The 27,290-nt window shown below is 38.8% G+C and overlaps 1 protein-coding gene across 1 annotated transcript in view; it reads left to right on the top strand.

Moving 5' to 3' along the window:
* TADA2A (transcriptional adaptor 2A) overlaps positions 1–25,298 on the top strand; it is a 40,034-nt gene extending 14,736 nt beyond the window's left edge. Inside the window, exons 6-16 of the mRNA XM_019732528.3 lie at positions 488–645; positions 1,955–2,043; positions 3,219–3,291; positions 10,845–10,908; positions 12,746–12,789; positions 15,341–15,451; positions 17,219–17,290; positions 19,102–19,234; positions 19,786–19,829; positions 22,237–22,310; positions 23,787–25,298. Of these exons, the coding sequence (XP_019588087.1) occupies positions 488–645; positions 1,955–2,043; positions 3,219–3,291; positions 10,845–10,908; positions 12,746–12,789; positions 15,341–15,451; positions 17,219–17,290; positions 19,102–19,234; positions 19,786–19,829; positions 22,237–22,310; positions 23,787–23,972 (1,048 nt within the window). The 3' untranslated portion in view covers positions 23,973–25,298. The remainder of the gene's footprint in view (positions 1–487; positions 646–1,954; positions 2,044–3,218; positions 3,292–10,844; positions 10,909–12,745; positions 12,790–15,340; positions 15,452–17,218; positions 17,291–19,101; positions 19,235–19,785; positions 19,830–22,236; positions 22,311–23,786) is intronic.
* Positions 25,299–27,290: the final 1,992 nt, after the last annotated feature.

Here is a 27,290-nt window from a genome sequence, read left to right as displayed (position 1 = left end):
TAACTTAGGTTGTGAATGTATGTAGCTTATGCTTGGCCTATTGTAAGAGCTCTAGTAAAGAAACGTTTGTTCATATGAAATGTTTTGTAAGTTATAAAAACATTATGCAATTATGAAACTATACTTACCGTACATTTTGTGTGTTCTGAAGTGGCTCATTGTTATGTATAGCAATTCTTTCCTTGGGGCCAGCTCACAGGAAAATGACAGATTTTCTAGTGATCTTCCCTTCTTTTGATGAAAAAGAAAGGGCTTTTCAGATGTTGTCTCTATATCTTGGAACAGTAGGATTTGAAACATCAGATTATACCAACATTAGGCTTATATTTGTCTTATTGTTCTACCGATAGCTCCATGATACCAGTTTGGAGATGTCAGATTCTAGACATTGTATGCATGGGACTTAAAATATGGAAAGAACAAACTATGCTTTTACAAGCATCATTATAATTGAAAGTATTACTTCCTTTTCCTCACACTTCTTTAGGCAGGATGTAGCCAATCAGATGTGTACAAAGACCAAGGAGGAGTGTGAGAAGCACTATATGAAGCATTTCATCAATAACCCTCTGTTTGCATCTACCCTGCTGAACCTGAAACAAGCAGAGGAGGCAAAAACTGCTGACACAGCCATTCCATTTCACTGTAAGTGCCTCCCTTTTTTAAAGAGATAGTTAGGTTATCCTTAGGACCTGTTGCAGTAACAGGTAAACAATGTTTGGATGACTTGGCCGGCTAACAAGTTTATGGAGCTAGGATGAGGTGGCATGGTCATTATTAAGTCAGGGCCATAATTGGGCAAGGAGGGGACATATTCCAGAAGTCATACTTCTATCCTGGATGTCAGAGTGCCTAGATCCTATGTGTAGTTTCACCCGCTCTGAAACTCTTTAACATAATGCTTGCTTCTGTGAAGTGAGATATGCAAAATGAACCGACCTTTCCATGCTATTGTGAGCACAAGCCTTTTTTTTGCAATTCTTCTGGAGAGTTTATGATTGCAGATATTAGTTATTGAAGGAAGTCTAGTATTTGACTCATTATTATTAATGATTAATGATCCCAGTGTTCAGTCCAAGAAGCAGTTTGTTATTTTTGTTCACTTGATTGTGGCAGTAATAGCGAACTTTTTTTTTAATCTCGTGTGGCTGAGGGACCCCTGGGTCTTATAACAAAACATAACCAAAACCATGATGAATTATAAATGGACATCTTTCTTGAATGACTCCCAGAGCACAAGTGATGAGAGCAGTGTTTTCCCTTCCTCCCTCCCTTTCTTCATCCTCTCTAGAAACAGTTTCATAGCTGACTAACTCAAAGCCTGATCACATCTCCTATTTGGGTAGTACTTTGGATGTTAGCACTTTGTTCCCAAATCCATTCAGCCATTTGTTCCTCAGAGGAACCCAGTGAGATAGGTAGAGCAATTGCTTTTGTTTTACACATGAGGAAACTGAGATTCAGAAAGGTTAAATAATTTGTGCGAGGTGAAGGGACTAGCAGGTGTTAGAGCTGGGGCTCAATTCCAGCCAATTGCCAGATCCAGTGTTTTTTTGCCTCTCAATTAGATGAGATTTGTAAATTGAGATTGGTACTAAAGCATAAGGGAGCTGAAGCAGGCAGAGTAAATACTTATGTTCTGTAACATTAAAGAAAAGATTCTTGGTTTTTCCACATGTTAATAGCAAAAAGCAGAGGGAATTTCCCCCATATTTATTTACGTAGAGGATTCCTTAAGTCTTACTTTCCTTTTTAAGAAATCAGTCTGTTTCCATAATATTTTATCTTTTTCACTTTTCCTTTTATAAAAATCTTTTGAATTTTATTTATTCTCTCAGACACTGTCTTTCTCCAAGCAAAAATATTTCAGAGTGTAAATGAGGACTATTTCTGTGTCACTTTTTTCATGCCAATATTTTATAAAGTAACTAAGAACAACTCTGAATTCTTCCAGCTACAGATGACCCTCCCCGACCTACCTTTGACTCTTTGCTTTCTCGGGACATGGCAGGATACATGCCAGCTCGAGCAGATTTCATTGAGGTAGGAAAAACTTATTTTTGCTTCAGACGAGCCTTATATCTCTTTATCCATAGGTTCCATATCACTAAAAAAAGATTTTCCAAGCACTGTAATTTGTAAGGCTTTAGGCAGCCACATTTTCTTCCACTTGAGTGTCTTTTCTCATTTGTAAACATTTTCACGTGTAGAACAGTAAAAATTCTTCAGACCAAGAACTTGTTTCTTAGCTTGCATTGGTGTTGGCTCTTACTTTCTTAGGTATGGGGCTCTGGTTCTCATTCCATGCCTAGGCTTTCAAGGTTGTACTATATCAGGGGTTGGCAAACCTTTTCTATGAAGGGACAGATAGTAAATATTTTAGGTTTTCTAGACCGTAGACTCTTTTTTTGCAGCTAAACTTTGCCATTATTGTGCAAAAGCAGAATCAATAACATGTAAACAAATGAGCATGCCTGTGCTCCCATAAACATTTTTTACAAAAACAGGTAGTGGACTGCATTTGGTCTACATGCTGTAGTTTGCTAACCCCTGCACTGTATTCACAAGGATGTAAAGAATGATAAATGTATGTATAAACTACATGCTCCTCGTTCAGCCATGGAGTCAAAAGCCATGTGAATGTAGGACTAAGCCTCGCGATTTCTCATCTAATTCACAATTACAATGCTCCAGGAGGTCATTTGAAAGTTTAGTGAGCGACAGTTGTGCTAGCCACACCCAAGTCAGCATTTTGTTCGTGACAGGTGATATGGTAGAGCTACCTCATATACACTGCCCTACGAATTGTACATACATAAGCCCTACATAAGCATATTATAGAATAAAGAGAGCCTTTAGAAGATAGTACAAAGGTAGATGAATTAATGTAGACAATTTTGTTATCTGAAGACCTAGTCAGAGTTAGATTTTCTTGGGTTACCTTTTATGAACAGACTACTTGTAATTTTTGAAACAATAGGTTTGGCTTTATTTCTAGACTCATAACTATTTTCATTTTTGCTGTCACTACTGTCTGAAAGCCTCTCAGATTTTCCCCATGACTTCTTATTACTTGCGTTAGTATCCTGGCCTTGTACCTCATTCAGTATTTTTAATGGGTGTTTGCTGTGTATTTTCCCTTTACTTCTAATGCATGGCTACTGTAAAGTTATCACTCAAAGCTGATGGGTTTTTGTTTTTGTTTTTTCCCTAAATAGGAGTTTGATAATTATGCAGAGTGGGACTTAAGAGACATCGATTTTGTTGAAGATGATTCGGACATCTTACACGGTAACATTTTGTTTCAGCAAGTGTTTTTATTGATTGCAAACTATATGATGACACTGTGTTGGGTGCTAAGAATATAAGGATGAATAAAATATGTCACCTGCCCTTATGGGACTCAAAATCTAGTGGTTAAGTTGCTGAACTTACCCTGTTGTTGGATTTTGACTATAAAAAAGATCGTTTGTGGTGATAGTGAGAGTTTATTATATAATGGTAGTTGAGAATAACCCATCCCTTGGACTCTGATCTTTTTTTTTTGGCTGAGGTAAGCCTACACTGGGGTAATTGATTAATCGGCCCTCACTGCCCCCTTAGAAGGAAGGCAAACAGTGTGAGGACCTTGGGACTTCAGTAGCAGCTGCTGATACTACTAGATGTTCACTGTAATTTCTTACCCCAAATTTCCCATAGAAGGAGAAAAGAATGGAAGTTCTTCGAGGACTTTTAGATCAAGATTGGGAGTTTCTTGTTTCTTAGGACTGTTGAATTTTTACTATTTCTGAATTCTCATCTAAGATTAGCCCGCTAAGGATTTATGTCAACTCTTGTGTTATGACATAAGTGGTTAATACTAACAGGGCTCTTAAAAGTGGATGGTTAGACTTTCATTGAATCTTTTTGTTCCCTCTTTCTATTTTCAGTGAACTAAATATTTAAAATAATCCCCAATCTCTCATTTCAGTCCCGATTTGAATATAATGCAATAGATGAATAATGCTCCCTTGGATTTTATATTCCCCAAACAGCATCTTTATTGTTTCTCTTAAATCTATACCCCAGGCAGGAAAGGCAGGTAGAATCCTTGTTGAATTATAAATCAAGTTTTCACATTGCATTAACTCCTACTGGTCACTAGAAGGGGAATTTGATTCTTCTCTGCATACAAGAGCCACCTAGGTATTTGTCACACCAGATCTAGGACATAAAAATTTTACCTTTAGAATTTTTTCTCTACATATTTCTTGAGCAGTTTTCTTTGCAAAATTTCATTTCTCCCACACAACTTGAAGGAAAATCAGAGTGACGCAGATCGAACTAAATGAGGAAAACTTGAAAGCAAACTAGTATTCACAAGAGTCATTGTATTGTGCAGTCTTCGTGTCAATCTCCTTTTCAACCCTGGGTAACTCAGTTACTGTCTTTTCTCACCTCTCGTGTTGTGCCCTTAAAAGTAGTGTGCAGACAGCCATTGAGTATTTCTCCTCATAAACACCAGCTGTAATTAAAATGATGTTTCCTGGCTTGTATCTTTCTTTTCCAGAATGCAAAAAATAGTAATAATAATACAACTTTATAAATATCCTTTTAGATACTGTTCAAAAGTACGAAACTTTTGAAAGTCAGAATCTCTAATGTCAATAATGGCTCCAGTATGAAAGAGACTTGCTGAATCACTTCTCTAGGCCCTAATCCAAGGTCTTCATTCTTAAGCCTCAACATTATTAAGAAAACTGTAGTAATGGTTGGTATTTCATTTCGCTCTTTTTTCTTTGTAGAAGCAGGGTCTGTAATTTCTTCTGGTACACTTATGTTACTTTCTGTAATTATTGGGGGCAAAAGGAAAAAATCAGAAAGAAGCAATTGATTGATTGACAATTTTGATTTCCGTTAGCATTTCAAACCTGTGACATACTTTAGTTATTTGTGCTTTTCCTACGATTTCTACAACCTTGTACGTCACTTGATTCTAGTTCATTTGAGCTAGAACTGAAGCATCAGTTATTGCGATACACAAGTAGCTTTAACAGAACATAAATAATAATCTCTGCCTCTCCTTTCCCTGCCTGTCTAGTAGTGAACTATAAGATGTTTAGATGGGTGCTTTTTAAAAGGTGACAACATTTTAAAGAGGTTTGGCAGCATTAGAGGGATGAGTTGCTCGTGCCACAGGGATGCTTTCTTTGTTTATGGTGTTGAGTTCTTGTGTTAGCTCCTCAGGCAGCATGACCCACTGTCCGCTGGGGCCCATTGCTCCTGAGCTGAGCGGTTTCTCCCAGAGCACTCAGTGAAAGAGGACGGGGAGCCCATGGAGACTCAGGAAGGAATGAGAAGGGGCACATTTTTGTACAAATCGGAACACTGATTCAACCTTGGACTTACTTCTGAGTCACTGTGTGATGTTGGGCAAGTCCTTGGAATCCTGCGTACTGTTTCTTTGTGTGCCTTGTCAAAAAAGAAGGGTGACACTGATTAGTCAGAGAGTGTGAATGTCTCCAATGAAAGATGGGTACGTAATTCAGGATGGCGTTAATTACCATTTCATTATACCATTATATTCTTAACGTTACGTTCCCTCACTTACGACTACTGGAAGGAAGCAAACTGTTTGGCTGGGTTTCTTGCTTTTTTTCCCTTTTTTTTATTCCATTCCAGGGCATCTAGAAGATCAACTGTGTGACCAAACCCTTGTCCTCACCCAAAGACTTTTCCCATGATTCATGGAATTTGTCTAATAATATGGATTTGAATGGTCCATTATAGAGGCCTGTGACATAATGGAGGGATAATAAATTGCATTCCAACCATACCAGAAGGCTTTTCAAATGGGCCCAAAGTGAAGCAGTGTCGGAGGAAGAAAATAAGGAAGTTCTGGGATCCCTAGATAACACCTCATGTTTTATGGAAATAAGTAGAAATTATGGGTTCAGAGAGATGCAGAAGACTCCTAGCTTGGCACTCTTGTGTGTCATGGTGTGTTGTGCAATCTCAGGGCATCTCAGGGCAGACACATAGTGTTGTTCCCTTTTCTGGAGGGAACATCACTCCTCATCTGCTTTCATTGGGGAAAATCTCCTAAATCTGTGGACTCCTTGTTCCGAGAGTTTCACAGGTTCTGAAACCCAGAGTGCAGCATCTTCTAATCATTTCTGTCCCATAACCCAAGCAAGCAAAAAGCAGTATAAGCTCCTTCCTATGTGTTGGGTCTGTGTATTCAACACTTAGGATTATACATTAAAGTAGTTTATTCTCCCTTTATTTGGAAAGATAATTTCAGCAAAATGTCTTGACCAGACACGGATTTTTCTCCCACTTTTCTTTTTTCTATCTTTGGCCCATATTGCCAACCTTTACATCCTTTAACAGTAGATCAGAGGTCCAGCCTGGTCTCAGTGCACTCACTCACCTGTTGGCAGTGCCCTTCCCTTTATAGTGATTTGGCTACTTTATGCTTGGGACCTTTTAGACATAAATGTTATTAATAGCTAATGCATATAGCACTTAGTTTTCCAGTTACCATTTTGAGCCCTTCACACATTGTGAACTCACTTAATCCTCACAAAACTTTATGAGTTGGGCGTTATTATTATTATTATTACCCCATTTTATAGATGAGGAAATTGAAGAATGGAAATATCAAGTAACTTGTCTGAGGTCATGTACCCTGTGAGTGAAATGACCATCTCCAGAGTCTGTGATCTTAATACTGTACTGTCTTTACAAGCTGGTTTTTTTTTGTTTTTGTTTTTGTTTTTGTTTTGTTTTGTTGTTTTTTTTGGTGACATTTCACATTTGTTATCTTTTGTGGCTTAACCACATTCCTCAGAAGTAGGAATAGATATTTTTCCATTTTACATTCAGGGAAACGGACAAAGGAGCTAACTAACTTGCCTAAGGCTTCCTACTTGCTGACTTTAACCTTTAGGTCCTGTGGTCTTCTTTCCTTCAGAGAACTGAGTACACCTTGGCCAGAAGATTCGGGGTGGGGAATGACTTTTTAAAAACTTTGCTTCTGGGGAATACCTGAGTCACAGGTTTGCACTTGTGTGGTTGCAATAGGGATTTTGATTGGCGTCCCTGCTGTTAAGGCCTCTGAGTTGGTTTTCTTGCCAAGCAAACAGTAAGTGCCTTCTGTCAGGAAAACAGAAACATGTTGCCAGCTATTTTGAACAATGTTAGAAATACACTGCAGTGGGAAGGAGCTGCCTCTGACTTCTGCCCACTTCTTGAAATATTTTAAGGCCAGCCATTTGGAAACTTTGTTATCAGTCCCCAGTGTAATCACAGGGAGACTATTCTTTCCCCAAGGCTGAGATTTCAGAGGCCTTACATCAGTGGATAGATTATGGGTAGTTTTGGTTTGTTTGTTTTTAATGATCTCTGATCCTTTGCCCGCTTTACTGGGACCTCCAGTCACTATAAGTAGAATGTGAACTGATGATTCTCATTCTTGCAGTGTCTGCCTTCTTACTTCTATTCTGCCTGCTGTGCTGTGGTCCTCGCTGGGTTATTCGTGTAGTTAAGATCTGATAATCAGTTGCTGCTATTTTGGTGTGCTTTATAAAAAAAAGAGGTAGCTTCAAATATGAATTTTTCTCTGGAAGAAATCCAATTCTCCTTTCATTTGTTTCTATGTCTTCTTTTGCTTCCTTTTGTTCCCCAGAGCCAGTTGTACAAATTTAAACTACTGAAATGATCAAGCCATGGAACCAATTATCAGTAATAGTTATTTATAGATTTTTTTTTTTTTTGTAACACAGTCTCTTCAGTTTTTTTCTGTTTTAATTAAATCATTTCCACACAAGTCAGAAACAACATTTTGTCAGAATTAGCAGTGATTTCCACTGCATTGTCAAGTATTTTCTTTCCTATTTGAACTCATTGTATTCGGTGGATAAATGAGATAAGGCACATAAAGAGCCCGGAACCTAATAAGTACTCAGTGTATTTTAGCTGTTTACTTAGCTGTTATATTTGCTTCTCTTTCTGCTTTGAACCATTGACTTCCTAATTCTATTTCTCACAATGGTTTCAAAACCATTGCCTTAAATCTTGGACTTGATATTATTGAATTATGTTTAGTCTGTGGGCAGTTATAGGAAAAAATGTTAGAACAATGTTGTTCAAATTTTTGAACTTGTTAGAAAAGAACAAAAAAAATCCATGGTATTTACTACTTTTTTTTTTTTAATACTTGAACTTTTAAAAAATACTCACCTCTTCAGATCATCCAGCTAGAACTTATGTTATTTTTATCTCAGATCCAAAGGAGAATGGCCTAGATAAAGTATTCCTGGTCATTTCCCAGTGATTGAAGTTGTATACATATATAGTGCATCTGTTCATAGCCCAGCATGTTAGATTTTGGTATTTCTTCTTTCTAATCTGAGACTATCCTTAGAGCAAGTAGACAGTAATGAGTCAGGATGGAATATCCAGAATTTATTTCTATTTATCTCGCCAGGGCTACCATGTTGATAATGCATCAGGGGTGTACATTGCTCAACTTTTGTTTGCTTTCATGTAGTGAAAGAAATTAGTGATTCTAACAAGCCATTGTGTTCTGTTCCCTTACTTAATTGCTTCCATTTTTCCCTACCCTAAAACTAATTCCATCGGAAATGTGGGTTTCAAACTGTTCCATGGAGGTACCCTCAGGGACTACTACTGGGAAGGGAAGCTGGATATGGAGTAGGAAAAGAGGTCAGCTAGAGCATATCTAATGTATCCATTTCAGATAAGAATTTATTGGAAAACAAAATTTAAGCGTTACTCTAGCAGAAAGTATAAATCTGTGCTGACTCATTGCCCCCATGAGTTAGACTGGAACTTGTGTCTCACTTTCTTTAGCTGAGATTATATTGCTGTTTTCATTTATCAGTGTTACAGAGGTTCTAGGCTCTATTTTGGAATAAAACTTACTCTCCTGGAAGGAGTGATTGTCATATACAACTCAATTCTTTGTTGTTAGAAGTTATCTTACCTAACATTTGAATAATGTATTTTAGTTTTTCAGAGGATAAGTCATTATGTTATGCTCTAGGGCCTCTTTCTTCTGTGAATACGTTCAGTAATCAAAACAAAACCAGACTCTCAACTTACACAAAGCTTAAGGAGGTAACAAGTTACTAGGATAGTTCCAGAGTCTACTGAAATTATTAAATCTTCACATTCCCTCAGAATCCATAGATTATAGATGAGAAGAATGGTTAATATAGCATAGTGTTAAGTTATGCATTCCTCATATTTTCTACTAGAGTTGTTAATAATTGGTCTTCATGGTTTTTTTTTTCTTCTGTAGAGGTCTTCAGACTATAAAAAGCCTGTGGGAGTTTTTTTACTTATGCGATTTTTTTTTTTTTTTAAATATACATATCATTTTCAATTAAGCCATATTTAGGATATAGGACTAACAGAGAAAGTAAACATGTTGGACAATTTCAGTGTCTTTCCTACTCAAGGCTCTGGAACCAGACAGTCTAGGTTTGGATTCCTGCTCTGTGATCTTGAGCAGGTTGTTTTGTGTGCATGTTGTATAGGGTATATGGGGGAATGGTAGGACACAAGACTGTAAAGACAGGCAGAATCCAGACAATAAGGGGTCTTACATACGACGTAGGAGTTTGAACTCCTATAAGTGAATGGGAAGCCACTAAAGAATTGTTAAGTAGGGGAATTACACCCTGAGATTGCACTTTAAAACATTACTCTGGTACCATTTGAAGGGGATAAATTGTTGGAGTGAGGTAGGAATGGAATCATTAAAAGAGTGGATGCAGTGGTCTAGGTGAAACAAGATGCCTGAGTTAAGGAATAGGATTAGGGACAAAGAATAAGAGATGAATTTGAGAGAGATTTAAGCATTAAGTATAGGTAAGATTTACTGATTGACTAGATATGGAGAGAGAGGGAGGGAGAATACAGAATGATTTCTATCTTGGACAAGTGGATATACTGTAATGCTGTTAACCAAGAGAAATGCTGTGGTAGATGGGAAAGAGAATATAAGTATGCAACTGAAGACCACCTGAGTAGAAATACCCAACTGGGTCTGGAGCTTAAAATAAGTGGATGATTTTATGGGAATAAGGTGAGGGGTGAAGAGATGAGAATAGAACCCTGAGGAACTCTGAAGATGGAAAAATTGGCCAAGGAAAGAAAGAGAACCAGAACTATTGTATTGATGAAATCTTTTGCTACCCACTCACTCTTTCCTTCGAATTCTCCATGTCTTTAACATGAGACTAAAGCCAGGAAAGAACTGGGATATGGAAAACCAACCAGAGTACAGATTTTGGATTGTTAGGCTATTTAATGGAACTTGAACTATTGAGTGCAAAACTGCCCCGTAAATAGTTGCTGTTCCCCAACTGAAAACTGCTACTCTGGGAAAATATCTGTGTTGCTTCTTACTTGCATTGGTCTTGCCTGATGTTTCCTGAACTTACTCCTGTACAGTTATAATGACAATCAATACTCATTTTTATGACTACTCTGATCGATGTAATTTCTAGCCTGTGTTACCAAAGTTAATAGTCTGTATTGAACTGTTATGTGGAAACTAGTAATATACATAACAAAGCATGGCCAAAGAGGTGTTCAGTAGAAAGCAGAAATTGTTATCTGTAGGGTAATGCCATATAAATATACAGAGGAAAAAAGAACTTCGCTGATAAAGAAATTCAGTATCTTAGGATACTTTTGTTTCCAAGAGACAAATTAGCTAGATCAGTGAGCAAGTGTGGAATAGTCAGCAATAGGAGGTTCAAAGTTTAGGTAAAATATTTATTTTTATCTTGGCTTTATTTCTGTTTATGTGTTTGTTTATTTATTTATAGCTCTAAAGATGGCTGTAGTAGATATCTACCATTCCAGGTTAAAGGAGCGACAAAGGCGGAAAAAGTAAGTATAGAAAACTATATCTTGCCTTCTTTCAGCTTTAGACTATTGACCATGTACACATATAGCCCATAAGAATTTTCTAGTTGTGGCTTATCTTGTGACCTTAAGGAATACACTTATCCTCCTTGGGTATCAACTTTTCCATCTGTCAAATGGTGATAATAATACCTGTCCTTTTTTGTTACTTTTTTACCTCTTTTTTACCCTTTCTTGATGTACTGATGACCAATGAATAATGTGAGTACACTGTTTTAAGGAAAACAGGAACAAGATAAATTCAAGATGTTATTAAGTTGTGCTTTTTAAAATGTTCTCCTTCTAACTGCTCATTTTTTAATGAGAAGTCTTTTATCTAAAAGGATTTCAAGGGGCGACTGGGTGGCTCAGTTGGTTAGAGCATGAGCTCTTAACAACAAGATTGCCGGTTCGATTCCCTTATGGGCCAGTGAGCTGCGCCCTCCACAACTAGATTGAAGACAATGAGCTCCCGCTGAGCTGCTGGTGGGGCAGCAAGATGGCTCAGTTGGTTAGAGCGCGAGCTCTCAACAACAAGGTGGCCGGTTCATTTCCCATCCATGGGATTGTGAGCTGTGCCCCCTGCAACTAAAGATTTAAAACAGTGACTGAACTTGGAGCTGAGCAGCACCCTCCACAACTAGATTGAAGGACAGCATCTTGGCATGGAGCTGACGGGTCCTGGAAAAAACACTGTTCCCCAATATTCCCCAATAAATTTTTTTTTTAAATAAAAATAAAAAATATAAAAGGATTTCAAAAGAAATCCTGAACAAGTGTCAGGCACACTTGGTTATTCCTTCTCTTTGCAACAAAATAAAAACCATACATTCAGATGGAGAAATTATGGACCCCAGATCCCTGTTTGATTGCAGAGGCTGTAACAGGAGAAGGGTATGCAGCGGTTGTGAGTGTGCGTGTGTGTACGTATGTGTAGGCATGTTACCATGGTATTGCTAACTAGAGACACAGCGATATAACAACAGTAGAAAGGAATGGGACTTGGGAAATACTGGGTTGATGAAATTGGGAGGCACTGTTGAGGGACCAACATGTGATCCAAAGTAAAGCTTACTCTGCGTGTCTGGAGTTAGCTCCCCAGAAGTGCCAAAGAAGCTTACCCAGCTGCTCTTGTGAGAAGCTTCATTATTAGTCATGAATATTCTGGTATAAATCAAAGGTTCCACACATATAACTCTGCGTGGTTTACTTAAATTCTGTTTTGCTTAAAACATACAATTAGAGCTAGACAGTATTGTAGAACTCAGTTGTTAAGGTTGCTGTTAGATCTTATGTTTCTTGATGCCCTTCCGTTAAACACACACAATGTTTATTTCAAATAGTTTAAAAGCGTTGTGTCATTGTGCAATTGTAAATGTTTAATGTCTGATCATGGTGCCTTTTCATGGTTAACAGGATTCTCTTAAATGACTCATATCAGCTATCATTTCTCTAAGCTTTTCTGAACAGATTAATTTCTGTGATATGGACACAGATTCTCTTCTGTTTCATCTTCAGTGGTAGATGTGTTGTTTTTCAGTATTTGTGAGTGCTCGTTGATTCTTCATTCGTCAAGCAAATAGTTATTGAGAATCTACTAAACCTGAGGAGAGGAAAAATATATGATGCTTGAGAGCCTAAAATTGTGTTAGTGACTCACAGACCTGCAGAACTCTGTGGGGAATGACTTCTTTGGACCTCGATATTCCACCATATAGTGTTTAGGTTGTGTAATAAGAGCTGCATGTGGATAAAAGCTGCATGTGGAAGGTATTATGAAATGTAAAACTAACTATAATAAACATTGTGGTTTTCATTCTAGAATTATAAGAGACCATGGATTAATCAACCTGAGAAAGTTTCAGTGTAAGTATTAGATGTTTTCTTTATTTTACAGTTTCTTCCAGTATTATTGAATAGTTCTAAACAAATCATTTATGGTAGTAGTTCTTGATCCAGGTTGCATATTAGTATCACCTAGGAATCCTTAAAGAATTCTGATATCTGGGTATCACCCCAGATTAATTAAGTCAGAACTCGGGGCGTAGAGCTAGAGCATCTGTATTTTTTAAGTCTTCAAGGCAATTCTGTTGAATAGTAGTTAAGAATCATTAATACACAGTCAACAACACTTGCATGAGATTTTTTTTTTAAATTAGTATAGTAATTACAGCATGAATATAAATGGATCATTTTCTGGAATCGCATAGGGTCATGTTTTGGAACTATATGTTAAACATACCTTGATCACCAGGTTGTGAAAATGTTTTTAGGAAAAATCAACAGAAAGTGATTTTTAAATTTTGTATAATAGTGGACAAACAAAAATGACATTTAGCAGTGAATAATGGTGATAGTAAACCTTAATAATTTTTGAATGAATGCTAACTATGACCTTATTGTTTTAAATATTGGAGATAACCTAGGCTGGGCAGAAAGAGTTCTTGTACTTTTTCTTCTACATTGTGGAGTTTTTTCAGCAAATAAGAATGATGATCTCATAGTAATTGCAATATTTAAATAAAATTGTTTACAAAAGTTGTATGTCACAATACTCTTTTTTGTAAAAAGTACCTTAGAATTATTTTGGTTCATATCCTAGCTGATAGACTTTTACAGGTTTTGACACTATGTGCCCTTGTAGGGTTCAGGTCAGCCAGTCATGGGTTAAGTGTTTGTTAATATACTCATGACCATAAGTATGTTACATTTTATGTCTTATTTTTTCACTTTCCATTACACATTTTTCAAGTGATTGTGGTGTTTTGAGGATGTCACTTTTAACAGTTACATATATGTATATATTCATAAATATATAATATGCTTAACCTGCTTTTTATTTAGCATATTTTCATTTTTTTAATCATTAAAAATAATGCCATGATGAACTTGTTTGTGACTATAGCTTTGTCTATACTTAGATTTTTATTTTTTTTTAGGTAGATTCTCAGAAGTGGAATTAATAGGTCAAAGAGTATGACTATTAAAAACTCTTGACACTTGCTACCAGATTGCTTTACAAAAGATATATCAATTTATATTCCTTCTAGCAGTGTACAAGATTGCCTGTCTAACCTCGTCCTCATTGAGAGCTATGGGTTTGCAAAAATAACTCAGGAGTAAATTTCCTTTGCCCTTTCTGTAGACAGTAATTGGTCATGTTCTGTTAGCCACAGTAGTGGGTTCCTCTGTCTCAATTCCTGGGCTTTCCATAATAGGTCAGACGGCTTTTAACGTTGATTTGAAGTAGACCTTGACTCTTGCATATATTCTGTTCTCAGCTGGTGGACATAGGTCAGCTTAGCCTTATTCTTTTAACTGTATGTTGCTTCTGAGAAAGAAGTGGCACGTACAATGTGGTTTCAGAGGTTTTCAGTTATACTGAATGTACAGGTGACCTTACTATGGTAGGCAGAGGGGTTTTTTCCATCAAATTTAAAAATTATACTCCAAATTCTTCTGTATTTATTCCTGTAGTGAGAAGTGGGGCGGGGAGGTTAATAGTGAAAATAATCAGTCTATGGCTGCCCATCAAATTGGCTCCTGGAATTTGTGGACCTGAGTGTCCCCTGCAAGGGAAGAGATTCATCTGAAAGAGGACTTACTTTAAATAACTGTCAAAAGTGGACAGAACGAGCCTAGTTACTGTTGATGATCTGAAATGACTGAGTAGCAGTTTGAGAGTTTCTGGCTATCCAGCCTACCAGTTATTGTTGATGTGTTTACTCCCCATCTTCTTTGCTGATGCCTCTCTCTGTTAGAAATGTGGTCAGTAGTGATTCTCAGAGTTGCTGACCCTAGCTGTTCTGCGTGTGTGACCATTGACTTGCATGACAGTTATCAAAATACAACTTCATTAGTCGTGGTACTTAGTTTAGAGAAAGGCAAAAAGATCCAGAGAGAGAGTGAAGAAATACATGCCTCACTTGAGTATGGCTAGGTAGGAGGAAGATTTTGGGTGGGGCACGCAAAGGATCGCACACCTTTCCAGGCTAACCTCTTCTAGATGGTTTGTGTCTGCACTTCCATTGTTTTCCTCCAGAAGTTAATAGCAGCAATTTTGCCCAACACTGTCCCTAAGAATGCATGATCTGCCTTTAATTGTCTCTCCTGTCACGTCCAGCCGTTCCTGCCCTACACAGATTAAGAAATCGTGAGGTGTGGAGGTCACCACGTTCAGTACTGCAGATGGTGTCCAATGATAACAGCGTCCCTGTGTGGTAATCACGGTGGCGCTGCTGTCATTGTGACTAGTGTTTTGCATTCTTAGCTTCACTGTGTGCTTCCTGTCATGGGTAAGTTAGTCATGTGAAGTTAGGAGTAATGTCCTTCTAGTTCACGTCTTGTAAAAGAAATACAGAAAAGTTACGGATCCTTATACCCTCCGTGACATGGTTGTGTTTTACTTTCTCTGTAGTAATGGAACGGCGGTATCCCAAGGAGGTCCAAGACCTGTATGAAACAATGAGGCGATTTGCAAGGATTGTGGGGCCAGTGGAGCATGACAAGTTCATTGAAAGCCATGCACGTAGGTGGTTTTGAGCCTTAAGCAACTGTGTGTGTGTGTGTGTGTGTGTGTGTGTGTATAAATGGGAGAGATAATGGTGTGTTTTATGTGAAGTTCTATAAGTAAATAAATGGATAGTTTTGTCTTTGTTTCCCTTTATTACCACGAAATAAATTTGGGACTTTGGGGGTGGGAGAAGAGAGGTTAAAAAGCCTACTGGCTTTTCTTCCCCCCCTAAATAAACAGTAGCATAGTAGTTTTTCCTCTTTTTATTGTGGAACTCTTCAAGTACTAAGTACAAAAGTAGAGGTAATAGTATAATGAACCCCCATGTATCCATCACTCAGCTTCAGCAGTTACCAACACATGGCCAATCAGTTTCATTTCTTCCACTCCCCTCCCACCCTCAACTGTATTATTTTGAAGCAAATCCAGACATCATATTATTTTGTTTGTAAATATTTTAGTATTTAGTTTTTAAAATGGGTATAGAGTTGGATGACTCATGGAGGTAGTACTTCCATCAGTCTGTTGCCTTTCTCTCTCAGAGAGGACTACTCAGTTATCATTTGGTTTTTCACCATAAAAAAATTGAAGTTGTTGAGGCAGGAAGGCCTAGACTTTAAAACAGTCTGGACTGGGTGGCTTAGTCTGTCCCTTGAATCATGAGATTTATGTATTTGACCTCCAAGTTGAGTTCTGGGAATGTACTTTACCAAGGCTTTTACCCTGTTCTCATTGTGCAAGTATTTCTTGCATGACATTGTAGGCATTTATCTGAGCCAGGTGAGTTGCCCTCACAAACATCCCGTCTGGTTGTCATTCTTTGTATGGTTTATACTAGGTGACTGATCCTTTATTTCCTGCCCCAGTTTGTGCCATCCCTGGTTTATGTGTCACTCCAAGGAACACCCTATGGATTGTCCAGGCATTTCCTTCATCCTCTGTTTTTCAAAGCACCCAAATTTGAACATTTCTATTTCATAATAACCCAAGCAGTGCAACCTGATCGGTATGCCGCAGAGGAGGCCGAAATCTTTGGTTTATAGAAAACACAATGCTCTTTTGTTCCTATAGAAGAAAGAAACTATCTGAGATTTGAGCACAGAGCTTTTGTCCTTCCCTTGCAAAAGGGCCACATCAAGTAATACCAGAGACAGGTTTCATAAAAGAATTTGGTTATGTGGTAGGACTTTTATTTAACACATGATAAATAGAGCAGGGAACCTTGGTTGTTTAAAAAAGTACCGCGTTTCCCCGAAAATAAGACCTAGCCGGACCATCCGCTCTAATGTGTCTTTTGGAGCAAAAATTAATGTAAGACCCGGTATTATATTATATTGTATTATATTATCATTAACCTAGTATTCTATCATATTATAGACCTGATCTTATAGTAAAATAAGACCGGGTCTTATATTAATTTTTGCTCCAAAAGACTCATTAGAGCTGATGGTCTGGCTAGGTCTTATTTTCAGGGAAACACGGTATATTTGTTATTTCCATAGCTAAATTAATTCAGCCTGTTCACTGTAAGTTTTCTAGGAGACAATTCCAGCTGCTGTCTCCAGCTGGAGACAGCAGCTAGAAGACAGCTGGAGTGGGTTTTTCTCAGCTCTTGGGTAAAATTTCTAATGAGATGTTACCAACAAATAGGATTCCCCAAATGGCACCCCCAGGCTTTCATTATATAAGGCAGAATTACTGAAATCAGAGTCAACAGCAGAAGTGCTCATTGATGTTGATTTTGTTTTTCCAATTTTTCTCTGTTCTTTTTGGGATAAACAGTGGAATTTGAACTCCGAAGGGAAATCAAGAGGCTCCAGGAATACAGGACAGCAGGCATTACCAATTTCTGTAGTAAGTACTACACGCTATATCAGGGGAAAAATGTCTTCCAAACACATAGAAGACGTCTCTGTTTGAGGCAATGTGGATTTTTTTTCTTTCATTTTTTGTATTAGTTTCAGGTGTACAAAACAACATAATGATTAGACATTTACACCCGTCACAAAGTGATAATTCCCCCAAGTGTAGATTTTTTTATAACAAGCTTTTCTTTTTCAGAATGAGTTTTTGATCCTTCCAGTAAAGTTTCATCTATTTAGTTCTTATAAATACCATTATATGGATTACCTGAGGTAAAATGAAAGTTATAACAAAAAGAAAAGAGAGGCGCTGCTTTAAATTTAGGATTCTGCTGTGGCCTCTAAAAAAAGGGATTTTGTATTCTAAATTTTAGCCTCAGCCTTTTAAAATTTAGTGACGCATCATCTGATCATTCTCACTCACCAAGCTTCAGCTAGCTCTACGTGCTTACATCCCAGTTACTTGAGGTTGTGACATTAATTATATTAACAGCAGCTAACATCTCACAGAAGCAGTTTACCAGGCACCAGGCCCAGCGCCACGCATTTCACCTGGATCCTGTCATGTAATTCTCATAACAAACTTATAAGATAGGTATTGTTATTTTCATGTAATGAAGAAACTAAAGTTTAAAGTGATTAAGAGAGAGTTGCACTATAGCCAGGTCATAAGGGAGGGCAGAGTATTATAGTAGTTAAGAGCTAGACTTGGACAGCGTGGGTTTGGATTCTGGCTCTCTTGCTTACCAGACCTGTAATTAGGTTCCAGTTTCAATTTTCCAAGTCTCTTAGAATTAGTATGAAGATAAAATAGAGATAACACATGAAAACATAGCACAGTACTAGGCACACGGTAAATCCTCAGTACATGGCAGTTCCTGTTGTTTTGTGGTTACTGTTGGAATGATCTTTAGCATTTTGTCCATCTTCCTGTTGGTTGAAAGTGATCACCCAGTACCCACAAGAAATAGCTTGTGGGTGTTAAGTTTAGCCTAGTATAATGGTTCTTTATTTTTAACTATGGAAATCATTTTCAAGAGAAAATTTTGTGTGGTGCCCTAATCTGTAAACAAGATAAAAGTGGAACTACTTTGTTTGAAGGCACATGGTTCAGTTCAGGTCATGGATAGCACCCAGGACCACCCGTATGTGGTGGTGCCCTTGCTCTTCACAGTAAGCGCTGAGATGTTTTCATGGTGTTCCTGGGCTCCATGAAACCCACTGGTGCGGCATTCTGGATTCCGGCTACCTTTGTTAACATGTAGAAAACACCATGCACCTTTTGTTTAGCAATATGCATATAAAGACTCTAGTACCAGGCTTTGGTTACCTGATATTCGTTGCCTCTGGGAAAGGGGGAAAGGAACAATACTGGTCAATGAGGACTTATTTGTATTTGTGTTTCTATTTGCTTTTTAAGGAAGAGTGTATGCTCATAGTACTTGTGTGACTTCAAAAATATATAGATAGAAAAAAATAGAACAGGAAGCAAATATGACAATATTAAACATCAGTTACTTTTAGGGGTGAAAATATGAGTGACTCGTACTTTCTTTGTATTTTTTTCTATTTTGGGTCCCTCCCCCAATTTATTAAAGGTAGAAAAGGAATACAAATATTTTTGTTTTCTTTTCAAAAAAGGGATTTCAAACTAGGGGAAATCTATTTTGCTCTTGGAAAAATAATTGTGGTAGCAGTTTTGCAAAGGAAACCGAAAAAACACCAACTGTTTGCTGGTCAGTCAGGAAACCTTTCTGTTAGCTCTGCATTATCATTGCAGTTGGGGTGTGTTTTCCAACCCAGGTGCCAGAACCTATGATCACCTCAAGAAGACGCGAGAGGAGGAGCGCCTGAAGCGCACCATGCTTTCTGAAGTGCTCCAGTACATCCAGGACAGCAGTGCTTGCCAGCAGTGGCTCCGCCGACAAGCTGACATGTGAGTCATTAGTCCGGGTGAAGGAGCATCCTTTTGGCCTTTACAGGTATTCTCAGACATATCCATGGGCACCCTCCCCTAGATGACAGAGTAATAATAATTGGATAGCTAGAAGAATTCAGAAAATGTTAGCAGTCTCTCTCAGATACAGTGCAGTACTGACAGTTTAGAGAAACACCTGGCCTCCTAGAATCCTGCTTTGCTACTTTGATCTTACTTTTAAAAATAAGTAAATTCCCTCCACCCATGTCTTCTCTCTTCCTCCGTATCTATTGGTATGATTTCCATTGGAGAACCATGTTCGTTACCCCATGAGTGGTCTCCATGATGTTCCGGGCTAAGAGCTCTTCACATACCCAAGTGATTTCCCCTGCAGAACAGATGTCCTTTTCTGGTTAGCCTAGTGGGATAGCCTGTAAAACATGTGCTGTCTCCCTCATTACGTGTGTTCAAAGTAACCGACCTGATAAATGGCACCCATTCCCACACGGGCTTTTGGAAATTGCTTTCTTTGGTGTGATGTAAGTTTAAATTCCTCTTCTTCATTGTAGTGATTCTGGCCTGAGTCCTTCTGTTCCGATGGCTTCGAATTCAGGTAATTATTTCTCAGGCCGCAGCAAGTCTTTGTGAAGTTTTCGTTCTAGGGATTGTGGTGACCCAGCAGTTCCTCCCCACCATGTGGGATCAGGGTTCCTAGGCAGAGTGATGGAAATTATGTGTTGTCCCAGTTTGTAAACATCAGCAAGTTTTCAGAATCTTCATGGCCAGACAAGGACTGTCATGAGGGGTAGTGCAGAGACGAGAAGGACAGATTCCAGAGAGGAGGGTTCTTTATTTCACCCACGTCTGTGGGCAGTTTACTGTGTTTCATCTACCACAGATTATGAGATTTGTCTCTAAGGGGATAAATTAAAGCCTTTGTATCCTATATGAGCAAAGAGGTATGTTACTTGCCAGAAAGGCAAGGATTTCTCCTTAAGGTATTTCTGTTTCTTAGCTTTACCTCTTTGGTTATGTCCTATTTTCAGATTAGTTTACAGAGCTGTATTAAGCCATATGCTATACGTTATTCTTGGTGTTTGGTAATCAGCACCTGGTAATTTGGGGCCGTATTAGTTATAGAGCTCTGTTCCAAGATTGCGGTATTTCTTTGCCTGTTCTCTTGGTTATCGTTCATCCCTGATCCATATGGTAGATTAGCCACTTCCCCTAATCAGAACATACAGACCACTCTATTGATTGCAAACAGACTAGCCTAAGAAATGACCCATTGCAGTTTTACCATTCTTTGGAAAGTTGGAACAACAGACCTGTGATCCCATTCTCGTCTCTCTAGGACTCAGAAAAGACCACATAGGGATGATGCTTCCCCCCCCCCCCCCCATTTATTCCTTTGTTTCAAATAATTGTTTCTTAGTACTTAGAGAAGAAAAGAGAGTCTTTTAGGGAGTAGCCAAGACAGCAAAGTATGGGCGGCTGGATGGCTCAGTTGGTTAGAGTGGGAGCTCTTAACAACAAGGTTGCCAGTTCAGTTCCCACATAGAGGATGGTGGGCTGCGCCCCCTGCAACTAAAGATTGAAAATGGCAACTAGACTTGGAGTTGAGCTGCACCCTCCACAACTAGATTGAAGGACAACTTGACTTGGAGCTGATGGGTCCTGGAAAAAACAGTTACCCAATAAAAATAAAAAAAACAAAAAAACAGCAAAGTACAAATTTTATTTTATAAGTTTCTTACTTCCAACTCCTCCCACCCCAATCTAAGAACAGAAATACAACTAACTTACTACTAGCTAATTAAAATTAACTAATGTGACCATGCAACTTTGGTGTTTATGTTTTCTGAACGATCTGCACTCACTTATTCTTTGTTGCTTCCTCCGCTGGTGCTAGTTACTTCCTCTCCCCTGTATTTAGGCTGAGAAGACCCCTTGCTCCTCCTCAGGTTCTGAGTTGGTCGTAAGGCAGTGCGCAAAGTTAGAAACCTGGATCCTTGTAATTTAGCCTCTGGGAACGTTGCTGAGGCATCAAATTATTTTCGTCTCCCTCTTTGACCTTTTAGGGTAAGGCTAGGCCTGTAGGTTATGAAGAAGCCCTTATCCCTTCTGTTGATGTTACACAGAAGCATGTTTTCTAGCAGAACAGTCTATAACAGTCCCTCCCCTTTCTCTCCACCACCTAAAAGACAGCCCCCATAAAACTGTTAATATATTATTCTACACTTTCTTTTGCTTAACTCAGCCCATCCACCCCCAACTGAACAGTAATCTCAAACAGTCAAAACAAAACTGAAAAATTGTGCACATCACGCTTCCCATCCTGGGCAGTGTCCTTGTACTTGGGTTTGTTTCTCAGGAATGTGATTTCACCTTAGCCTCTACTTTGCTATATAATGGCTCATTGTTCCTCTGTGTGGATCTTTCAGGTAAACAGGGCTACTTTGGAAGGAACAGATATTCCCTCACATAATAAATAAGAAGGGCCTTTTGCTGGCCTAACAGTCTGCCTTTGATCTGAAGGCAAATGGTACTTGGTTAATTACTGTGTTTGCCTTGTACTGCTGGCAGAGAGGCAACGGTTAGGAAATATCTCTCCTGCCGAGTTGTTATTTCCATTCATCAGCTGTCAAGACAGGTAGTGTGACCTTTCTTAACTGGATGCCATCTGGGCTTTAGGTTTTAGAATCTTGTATGGGGTTAGGAAGAAATGGGTGATAACTGCTGTGGTATGTAGTCGCGTTTGATGCTAAGGTATGTGTGATTGTATGTACATTTTAGCAGAGCAAAGGGCACACGAATTACCATTTTTATTTTCAAGGGAACGTTGTGGTGCCCACATCGCTAGTTAAGCTGGGGCCTGAGGTGATAGTAAGAGATTTCCTACAGCGGGATATAGTAATCTTGTACCTAGCAGGCCTGGCGGTAGTGAATGTTGTCATACTTTACACCTGAGGAATTGTCAATGCTGTGAAATACATGCCCTTTTCTGTCTGTGTCTACAGGTAGACGAAGTGCACCACCCTTGAACCTCACTGGCCTCCCTGGCACAGAGAAGCTGAATGAAAAAGAAAAGGAGGTAACAAAAAGGGGAGCTAGAGGAAAGAAAGTAGGGGCTGCTAATTCATTGAATTGTCATTAGAAACGCATTGCAGGATCAAACCCATTTTGTTCTGCTTATCTAACATTCGTATAGTTCTAGTCTATCCTAGAAGTCTAAACATTACAGAGCTAACCTCAGTAGGTTTCAAAGAACTCCTTTCCTTATCCCCTTGCCACCATTTGCCTTCTGATGAACACATGATGTGTAAATCTAATTAGCAACTGTCATTTATGGAGCATTTACCACGTACCAGATACTTTATTAAGTGCCTTATGTCAAGGAAATTAATTTTTTATAAACCTGAAATAACTTGTATTTGAAACTGATAATTGCCTATTAGAATGGTCACTTTAAGTTGTTCTACACTTTTTACAACAGTATAACCATCACTTGAAAGATTTTTTTGAATTGTCTCCCTAGCATGTTCATAAGCTTAAAGAAGGGAATTTTTCATCTTATATAGTCACACTTTAATTTGATTTAAAAATAGCACGACCCACTTTTCCATTGTAATCATCAGTCTTCATATTACTTTTAAAATTAAATCCAACCTTAACAGAGTCACCACCAAGCATTTTGAAAAGAATGTGCCGTGGCTCTGATTCCTCTTTTGATCCTCACATGCTCCTTTTATAGTTCCCAAGATCAGGGGCCCCATCTGCCGTGTTGTACCATTGTTCAGGTCAGAGAGTAAAGAAGAGTCAAGGAATAGGAGCTAGTATTAGTCTTTTATTTTATCCACTAGGAATAGCAAAGATTAGTTTGGAAGTAGAAGGAAGTTTATGTTATATCCAAGTATTGCTAACAAAGGTCACAGCCATTTTGATGCAAGTACTGAATTGCTCGGAGTTTCAAGCAGTTTTTATCCTTACCCACAAAAGGGTGACCTCAGAGTGCCCATTGGTAGATAATGATAAGTGACCTGGAATTGAGGTAGCTCTCGATTTTTAGCAACTAAAATGGCCTCTCTTAGCAAGGTCTCTATATCTCTTCTCCCACCAAAGTAGGAAACGTAATCACAAAAGCAGGAACTGCTACTTTATGCTGATACTAAAAGTAATGATTCACATTTGGGAATCCATGTGTCTGCACCCCCGCCCCCCTGTGCCTGGGGCTCTTCCCTGACTGGCTGTGCTGGAATGCGCTGGGCCTCTGCCCCAGCTGCTCCTCAGGACTCACGCTTGTTTTCCCTGACAAACCCAGGTGAGCCAGCCGACACGTGCTAAAGGCTCTCCCAGCATCATACCCTGGCTCTCTCTTCCTGAGAGTCTGTCTTTAGTGAGTATTCCCTCCAAAGAAGAGACTAAATGGAATGTTGTACAGCCACCCAATAGCTCCTATAAATAGTTGGAGGTTGATGTCACTTCTTAAATTTTATTTTAGCTATACCTGCTGGGTTAAATTATGAGAATAACAGATGTTAATGTTTATTAAATTTGCCATGTCTTACAGCTCTGTCAGATGGTGAGGTTGGTCCCAGGAGCCTATTTAGAATACAAATCTGCTCTATTGAACGAATGTAACAAGCAAGGAGGCTTGAGACTGGCACAGGCAAGGGCCCTCATCAAGATAGACGTGAACAAAACCCGGAAAATCTATGATTTCCTCATTCGAGAAGGATACATCACTAAAGCCTGAGGCTCTAAACGCGTGGGGTCTGAAATCACAAGATTGGAATGTGGGGGGCCCGTGGACAGTGTGGGCGTTCTGGAGAGTTTCGTTTTTGAGCTGAATTCTCATTGTAAAAAGAAGGGACGAACAAAGGAAACCTTACGTTGTATTAATGTCGACTTTATTCTCCACCCTGCTTTAAAACACTCCTGTTTTTGGTATTGTGCTGCAGAGTTATGTGCTAGATAAGCTATTATTAAATGTGAGTGGGCATTCATTCCTAGCACCTTGTAACTAAAACAAGAACCATAGTACCTCACATCACAGTGTTGGTAGAAATAGAACCAGTCTTTAGGCCCAGGAGTCCAGCTCAGATCCTTGTACTTGACAGGTTAGCTGTTCTAATGATCTGTTTTGCCTTCAAACATTACAGACAGATTTAAAATATGGAGGAAGGTAATAGAGCATGAGAAAGCTTTCGATTTCCTTCTGAGGATTTTTTAAGCTGACAATTTATATGTAGGAGCAAAGGGGAGGAAAATCTCCTCATGATGGTCTTGTCCCAAACTGCACCTTTAACTTTAATGTCTGGCTTTGTACTTTGCAGTCTGTCTAATCTGCAGTAGACTCTTGAGGAGGTAGCACCGGATATACAATGTCTATGTTATTTTTAGAATTAATGGATTAAAATGTTTTGCTACTTAATTTGTGGGTGTGTCAAATATTCTGGTAACTAAAGCACATTTAGGGTGTTGGATGCTCGCCTCATCACGCTGCACTGTCTCTGCTAACGTGTGTCCTGAACTCACCCTGTTTTTACCCCGGGTTGCCCAGGATACCAGGCCCCTGAGGATGGAGATGATGCAACTAACCTCAGCTTTCTTTGGATTGAGACCTGAACCCTAATTTCTTAATGGTGAAAGGCTAACCTGCAATAAAAGCTCCTTTTAAAACAAAAGTAAAGCAGTTTCATAGATGGGACTCAGTAGATAGGAGTGTGAGTAACCCCACCACATCTGAAACTTGGTCCTCACACCTTTCTGCAGAATAAGAAGCCACATTCAGAGTCATGGTTATCCCATTTCTATTAGAATAAAAGTTGTATATATAATAGAAATAACTTCAGGATCTGCACAAATTACCTCCAGTAGCTGACTGATTCTTTAATTCTTTCAACATTCAAAATATCTAATTAAGATAGTATATGCTTTGTTGGAAGTATCTCCTCAAACTTTTTGACTGATGTAAAGATGCATGCAGCTTGCTAATAGACTTCATCTAGGGGTTATAAATGAAAATGAAACTCTTAGAATCTGAAGGAATTAGAATAAAGGATTTCAATCTTTAAAAAGGGTGGCTTGTGGAAATGGTCTCTTTTCTTTGCATAGTCATCCATCGCTCTTAGAAAAACGTATTCTTCCACCACTGTCACCCTTAGTTGGTCACAGAGGGATTGCCTCTTATCTCTGAAAGGTAATTCTGGGTCTCAAACATTGGGATGCATTAGCATCAATGTCAGGTGGTCTGTTGTAGTCTGAAGAGTCCTTAATCTTGAAGGCTTCCTGGGAGAGGCGAGCTTTTGAGGCAATGATAAGATTGAGAGGAAAGAGATAATTTGGCAGATGGAAGTGAGAGACTGTTCCAGACATAGTGGGTCTGGAGGGTGCTGTGGAGGCAGCAGGAGGAGTAAGGAAAATGGTGCCAAGAGATACGCGAATAGTTGGCTAGGACACGGGGGCAGCTGTGGTAGTTAGGAGTGGGAGGATGGGAGGACAGTCTGATAGAAACCTTGGAACCAATTGAACTCTGAACAACTGGTGGGGGAATCAGTAGATTTGATAAGGAAAAGGGCATGGTTGAAAATAGTTACAGAAAACCAAGGCTGCAATTTCAAATGACTGGATTTTATAAGGTAGGATTATCACTGTTTTGGTAAACCCAATTTTGCAAAATTTAAGACCTAGAATCTCTAGGGGATTTCTCCACGATCACGCCATGTTTGGGGTGAGGAGCATTGAAAGGAGTCACTGAGGCGCTCTCTTTGCATTTATAATAGAAAAGCACTTGCTGGTATTTGATCTGGCTTAAGTACGTTACTGTCTTCCATGTTCTGAGCACCAAAGGAAGGCCCTTCTTGTTACTAAAAATCCAGAGCTAGCAAGAGCCTTTCAAGAGAATATTCCACCCTTTCCTTTGCTGCAAGATGGGGTTGACCATAGATACTATACTAATGGGTTTCTCTTAATCCAGATCATTTTAGAAAGGGAAGAGTTTATTCTGAAAATAACATGAACAGAAACCCTTTATTGTTAATTTTTATAACAATTTAACATTAAAGCTTTCTGCTGGAATTTTTTGCATATCCTTCTCTGCCAGAGGTAGGAGGTAAAGAACAAATCTTTCCCTGTAATGACTTTCCTCTGCTCGAAGACCTAAACTGTCTCTCTTGAGACCACTAACTGTTCATGGTTTATCTCTTCTTGGATTCCAGTTTTCATCCTTTTAGGTTTACACCCCACCCCCATTTTAAATCTCAATTCAGTACTTAATTAACCAGCCCTTGCTGAGAGACAAGAACAAATTTCCCAGTTTTTAGTCATGAAATCAGCTTGTAGTGGCTGGAAGGAGAAGACCAATGACATTCATCAATAACAACAAAATTCCACTTGGTAAGTCATTTTAGCTTTAGAAAATATGTAGATAGGTAATAAAAGAACTGAAATAGGGGCGGCCGGTTAGCTCAGTTGGTTAGAGCGCAGTGCTCTTAACTACAAGGTCGCCGTTTCATTCCCCGCATGGGCCACTGTGAGCTGCGCCATCCACAACTAGATTGAAACAACTACCCGACTTGGAGCTGATGGGTCCTGGAAAAACACACTTAAAATAAATAAAAATTAAAAAAAAAAAAAAAAAAAAAAACACGAAATTTCCAGTGTGAGGAATCAGAGGCCCAAATTACAAAGAGAAGCTTGGAAAACCTTACTCATATTGACTCCAAAATACTTTTCCACTGGTCTCTGGGCAAGAGAGTAGTATTGTGTTCTAAACAGCCTTCAGGAACATGGTTCATCCACTTTTAAGGATGTTTGTAGATACCGTCTATATACGTAGGCACTGTATTGTTAACGCAAAAAGCTTTTCCACAACTTATACATACCTGGCTTTTTATTTGTTTGACTTTCTAAAGATTCAAGTTTGATTCAAGAGTTACTGATCCAAAAGATTTGCTTTCGTTTCCATTGTGCTCGATTTGCCAGAAGAGACCATCTCTGGTACAATGAGACTGGCCTTGTGTAGAAGAGGTAGCCCAGCTCACACAAAGGATTTCTCTTCAATCAGACACGA

This window comes from Rhinolophus sinicus, chromosome 12, assembly GCF_057876585.1.
Source record: "Rhinolophus sinicus isolate RSI-liver-muscle chromosome 12, RSI-T2T, whole genome shotgun sequence".
NCBI classification, from domain to species: domain Eukaryota; kingdom Metazoa; phylum Chordata; class Mammalia; order Chiroptera; family Rhinolophidae; genus Rhinolophus; species Rhinolophus sinicus.
The sequence above is the reverse complement of the archived record's forward strand: the minus strand, read 5'-3'. Positions and strand labels throughout refer to the sequence as shown.